Source organism: Chrysochloris asiatica, unplaced genomic scaffold (assembly GCF_000296735.1).
Source record: "Chrysochloris asiatica unplaced genomic scaffold, ChrAsi1.0 scaffold00172, whole genome shotgun sequence".
Lineage (NCBI taxonomy): Eukaryota > Metazoa > Chordata > Mammalia > Afrosoricida > Chrysochloridae > Chrysochloris > Chrysochloris asiatica.
This window is the reverse complement of record NW_006408690.1, coordinates 1740325-1746934: the sequence shown is the minus strand read 5'-3', so window position 1 is coordinate 1746934 and position 6610 is coordinate 1740325. Positions and strand designations below refer to the sequence as shown.

At 35.4% G+C, this 6610-nt stretch overlaps 1 protein-coding gene across 1 annotated transcript in view; it reads right to left on the bottom strand.

Annotated features, from left to right (window-relative positions):
- The window catches only part of GPR158 (G protein-coupled receptor 158), a 637652-nt gene that overhangs the window by 28822 nt on the left and 602220 nt on the right, over nucleotides 1–6610 (bottom strand). The window contains 1 exon segment of the mRNA XM_006871655.1: nucleotides 2672–2810. Within this exon segment, the coding sequence (XP_006871717.1) occupies nucleotides 2672–2810 (139 nt within the window).

The following is a 6610-nucleotide window of genomic DNA, read 5'->3' as shown; positions in this document are numbered from 1 at the left end:
CTGATATCAGCAATGATATCCCTGGTTCTATTTCCTCATCTGAATCCAGCTTGAACCCCTAGCAGTTCCCTGTGAATGTATTGTTGCAGCTATTTTTATAAATTATATTTAGCAAAATTTTACTTGCACCTGATATTAAAAATATTGCCCAATGAGTTCTGCATTCTGTTGTGTTGCCTGTCTTTAGAATGGGCACACACAAAAAGAGATCTTTTCCAATCAGTTGGCCACATAGCTGTCTTGCAAATTTCTTAGCATAGATGTGTGAGTGTCTCAGTGCTACATCAGTTTGTTGAAAGATTTCAATTTGTATTCCTAGAGTCTTTTCTTGGCCAATGCCTTCAATGCATTTTGGACTTCTTCCTTCAGTCCCATTGGCTCTTGATCATATACTTTCCCTTGAAATGGTTGAATATCAAACATTTCTTTATTGTACAGTGACTGTGTGTATTTTCTGTCTTCTTTTGATGTTTTCTGCATTACACAATATTTTGCAGGTTTAATCCTTCACTATTACAAATCAAGGATTGAATTTTTTCTTCAGTTCTTTCAGCTTGAGAAATGCTGAGTGCATTATTCCCTTTTGGTTTTCTAACTCCAGGTCTTTGCACATTTCATTATAATACTTGACTTTGTCTTCTTCAGCTGTCTTTTGAAATTTTCTGGAACCCTAGGAATTTACTCCATGTGGTAAATAAGTAATTGTGTATACTTGATTTCCTATTGCCACATCTTATTCCCTAGTTATCCCTCAAAATACTGTTATACAAATTTACTTTGTTAACTGTAATTTCATTCCATGGTCTTTTATGACCATACAGATTAAATTTCCAAGTTGTTCTTATTGTTGTGCCCATCGAGTCTGCTCTGACTCATTGTGGCCCTGTTACAGTGTTTCTGAGGAAATATGGTGAGTTTACACCACCGACCTTGTGGTTAGCAGTACAGTGTTTATCCTACATCCAACACCACACCAGGAACTCAAATTTCCAAGAGAGAGTATCTAATGCATGAGAGTCTTTGATGACAATATGTCACAATCAAATCCACTTTGACTAATGAAAAAAAAAGTAGAAACATAAGCATGTCAAACACATGTTTCAAAATCTAACAAAAATGGATTTTTGGAAGCAGTTATAAGGTAAGTGTTATATTAGCCAACCTAAATATTAGCCAACCTAATATATTAGCCAAACTTATGTATTAGCCAACCTAATATATTTGCCAACCTAATATAACACTTAACTTATAACTGGTTCTAGAAGTGCATGTTTGTTAGATTTTGAAACATGTGTTTGACATGCTGGAAACAAACAAAAAGGTGTCTCTTTGGGGAGATCCTCTAGAAGAAACAAAGTTTGAAATATTCTCTGGTGTTTTATTCCTCTCTCATATCCTTGAACACTAGTCTGAGTAGAGTTGAAAAAGTGTTCTTTTCCTTTCTCACTTATAATCTCAAATTTCTCTTTTAATTTTTCCTCCCTCTTCTACTCTTTTTCTCCTCATGCATCTTCTCTTACTCTTCAGAGAAACCAAGGCAATGTCCCATCAGTAAAATTCTTTAGATTCCTGGGTCTTTGATGGAGTTTCCAAGGTGGTTAGACTGTAGATAACTCTTTTTACTTTTTAAATTGTACTTTAAAAAACTTTAGGCCATGCCCATCAGCTGTCTGGCACCATCCGTTCCTAAAGGTGCATGATACCATTTTATGAGAAATAAGTACCTTGCAAGACTTCCGTTAGACCCACATCCATCTCTATTTCTACTAATAATACTAGATTCAGTAGAATCTCAATATCACTAAAGAAACTGAAATCAAAGGAAAAGGATTTCTTCCACAACTCTTCCCATCCAAAATATGTCAAGCAATTGAATGATAATAACATCTTTGTTGCTTTTCAAATTATAGGATTCCTGTTGTGTGTTTTTTTAAATTTTGCCCTGAACTTTTCATTTCATTTTCAAATATGAATCCGTTGAGATTTCCCAGAAGATAAGCCATCAATATTTAATCTGGTTAACTTCATCATAAACCACTTTAACCCTCTTTTATGCCTATCTGCTGTAGAGATGTATGGGGCAATCAGAACAGAGGACCACACTGCACATTCTACTACAGAAATCCATTGCTAAAATGTGGTGATGACGAAACATCATTGCACCTGTTAATTTAGACATCAGATTTGCATGTCTCTTACTGGTTTTGTTCTGATGTCAGCAGAATATACATACACAAATAAGTTGTCTACTTGAAAGTACATATATAAACCAACATATTAAAAATGACTTAAAGCACAAACAATTCATTTATATATACTTAATAGTGTCTGCATGTATAGCTTTATGGCTTCAAAAATAAAAGTATTAATAACAAAAAAAAGCAATATCCAATGGCATTACTATAAGTGGTTTCACAAAACACAATGACATTAAATTAGCCTTCAGAACAAGTAAAGGTAATAAACAACATATCAGAAGGAACTAAAAAACAAGTGTTTGTCATGGAAATGGCAAATGCATACAGTTTTTCAAAGAAATTAGCCAACTGACAAAACACTTTTCCTTCCTAAATCTTTCTATGATGCTTTGCATCCAATTTTGCTATTTAAATTAAACTGCAACATATTAGTAAAATGAAACAGTTAATTACTGGCACTAAAGATCACTTGCCTAATTGTATGGAATATAGCAGAGATAATGAGCTCATTGTGAACTGCAACAGCCATATAGCGTGGCTCATGAAATGCTGATGGGACAGTCCGCACTGCATAGCACAGATAAACACCCCACAAGAGGAATAAAAATTCAGCTGTAAGAACAAAAAAACAAAACAAAAACAATTTGCCATTAATTTTATAGGTGAGGAAAAAAGTTAAGTTTAAATTATTTAGCATGCATTTTTGATTATGAGATAAATACAAGCTTAGCTAGAAACAAATGTATATAAAATATCATTCACATATGAATACATATGCCATATATTCACTTAAACATCTTGTGCAGTGTATAGTAGGTTTTTCAAAGATATACTTTGTTTTATTATAAACATGATTTTGAATCTCAGAATATTTTGTTAATACCTGGATGTTTTCTTAAAACAATTGTAAAATAATTTTTCACATCTCCAACCTGAGTTTTAGATCTTCATACAGCATCTGGGTCACACCAAAATCACTAAGGCAATGAAAGACTTATGTTTATATGGAAACTTCTAAAAAATTTTAATTTCTGATTGTATCATAAGTTAAGAAATCTACTGACAGAAATGTGGACAAGTAAGTTGCTCAACATTCAGTGGCACATTTTACAAATGAAACCACTTTCTTCGCACATAACAGAAATTATATCTTTTGTAGGTGAAGTACTCAATGACTTACTAAAATTTACCTTGTTTGATGACTGAAGCCAAAAAAGCCAGCACAGTATAGCAATCAAAACCATGGATTGCAGAGTCACACCTGATTCTTAAACCTGGCTCTATGCCTAACTTTGTACAATCTTTGGCAAACTCTCTGGTTGGCAGTTTCTTCATATGTAAAATTAAGAAAATAAAAATAGGTATTTCATGGGACTATTCACTTATTAACATAAATAATGTATACAAAGTACTCAATACATACTTCTTGTTTTATTGGTTCAGACTCATCATGACCCTGTATAGGGTTTCCAAAGATATAAATCTTTGCTGTAGCAGGAACTTTCATCTTTCTCCCTCAGGGCAGCTGGTGGGCTTGAACCACCAACCTTGTGATTTGCAGTCTAGTGTTTACCCTACAAAGTCACCACGTTCCTCAACATGTTGTTGTTTAGTACCGTGGAGTCGGTTCCGACTCATAGTGACCTCAACATGTAGATGTTTAATAAATTGTAATTATTAAACATCTCATCTGACTTTCCCCCTCCAATCTGAACATTGCTGTTTTGTTAATTCAGGATCATGACATCATTGTAAAATAATATCTAATCAACAAGAAGAAAGTTCTAAATTGGAGAAAACCTTTCATCAAATGCATTACCTAGATGTAATCTACTTGTATACTGAAACACTGATCCCCATTTTCATATGCCAAAGTGTTTTGCTTGCAAAAATTTCAGTGGCTTTCTACCATCTATTTAAGCACCATATAAGTGCTTCAATGATTGAAAATCCGTTAAGTAACCAAGACTGTCGTCAAAAGTTATTTTAAAACCTCAATGTGGCCAGAAACCAAAGAAAAAAATAAACTGCACTAAAAGCTATCCATGAGATTTAGTGTCTGTCTGCATTATTAATTAGCATGTTGGACACTAGTTATACGTTGTGACTGTAGTTAGCAGTCCAGTTCTACTGGATTGGGAAGAGAAAAACAGGAAATGCTGAAACCTTCACATACAATTCATTTTCCTAACTCTTCCAATTTTGTCCTGTTACCACTATTGCCTTCTTTACTCATGTATGAAATCTTTCATTTCTGTATTCCACATGAATTAATTCTTCTCAATGCCCACAATTACAATCCTTTTTTTTTCTTTCTTTCTAAGTCTCTATCAGTTCACTCTTCAGTTGTTAAAATTATTTTTCAACACGCTCCTCTACATCTGGACTCATCCTATGTTAATCCATTCTTCATAATGATGTCTGGTTCATCTTTCTGAAACTACCCTTTAATCATATCAGAATTTGTCAAACTCTCTGACACTTCATTCCCATCTCCATTAGAAGATTCACTCACACATACCTACAACACTAGAAATGATTCTGCCTATGGCAGACATGCCCCCAGTTTCAAGATTTCCTTATTCCCTAGACTTCTTGCTAGCTATCCACATTGTTTGACTGTCTCTTTATGTGTTTGTTGTATTTCTTAAGCCCTGACTTCTTCCTTGGTTGCTGACTCTCAAATCAGCATAGCAGTCTTTTGCTCCCAGATTTGCCCGAAGCTTGTCTTGAATCTTTCAGAAAGTCTTCAAGACTTTCTACCTTGTCTTCAGGACTCTTCAGCATTCACATTCCCAGTATGAGGCATGACATACATGACAAACTATTCAGAAACCTTCAGTGGCTCACTGCTATTTTTATAACTGCTTTGTCCTGGCATTCCTAGCCCCCTCTACTAGGGAGACCATATTTTAAATATCTAGTATGATCTTCCACTGTTTCTCAACATGAACTCTGAGCTGATTTATGATGATTTATTGTCTTCTGAACACACCAAACACTAATATTGCTTGTGAGTCTTTGTTCATGCTATTGCTCCCATCAGAAATCTACTCTTACACATTTTCAAATCCTATCCAATTTTTCCATGCTCAATTCAAGTTTCAAATACATCACTGAGCCACCTTAAATGATTCTAATCCACATTGTGCTGCAGGTTAATGCTTTGGACTCAAAGCTGGTTTGAATCACAAGGTCAGTGGTTCAAGCTCACCAGCCACTCCTCAGAAACCCTATGCAAGGTCACTGTGAATCAGAATTGATTCGCTGGCACTTAACAACAACAATATATTTTAGTTGTGGCACTGCAGGTTAAAGTACTGGACTGCAAAGTCAGTTTGAACTGCAAGGTCAATGGCACATAACAACATCAACAATCTCTTTTAGTAATTAAATATCTATACCACAAAACACTGAGAATAATGCCATACAGTATATAATTGGGATAAATGTTTAATGGGATCTTGTTAGTCACCTTCTCCTGCCCCAGCTAGATTTTGACCCCTTTCTGGGAAAAATGGAGTCTTTCACTTTTTTTTCCCCTCCCTTTGTCCACATAGATGATAGCATAATACTTAGCACATATAAATTCAATAAACATTTGTTAAATTGAATAAACATAAATGATATCAGTTTCCTATCTTAATCATAAAAGATGTAGACTTTCTGCTACCCTGTTACTCCATCTACTGCAGGGCCTATACATGATTTAAAGATCACACTGACATAATTTTCAACAGTGGCAACTACTATATACTACTAACTATGTTTGTGCACTGCTGGTTAATGTGCTAGACTGCAAGGTTGTTTGAACCACAAGGTCGGTGGTTCAAACTCACCAGCTGCTCTTTTGAAACCTTATATAAGGTTGCTATGAGTTGAAACCAACTTGACAGTACTTAACAACAACAACAACAACATGTTTAGACTACTAACTATGTTTGGCACTCAAGAATTGTCAATGCAAAAATATTACTAAACAACACTAATATAAAAGTCCTCCAGAGCCAAAGTATGGTGCTGAGTATATCTCACCTGAAGTTACAGACAATCTCAAGAGTAGATTTGATGAGAGCAGCACTCCCACCATGGATGTCTGACCCACCCTCAGAGATAAAGGTGTGGACATTCTTTTTTTGTTTGTTTCTGTTCATTGGTCTCTTGTTGTCTGCACACCTCCATTCTGGTGGCTAGAGGGGGTGCCTGAGCAAGTGGACATCACACCTCCCTCACCCCCAGAGCATTCTACTATGCATGCACACAGATATGCTCAGCAGTATCTAAGGGAAAAGGTTTTGCTTAACACCAAATGGCAGTGCAAAATGGATACAGCTGGCCCTGGTCTGTAAATCACTAGGAAAAAGGCCTGAACAGGGGTTGGAGAGTGGAAGAGAGACAGAATGAAAAGGAAA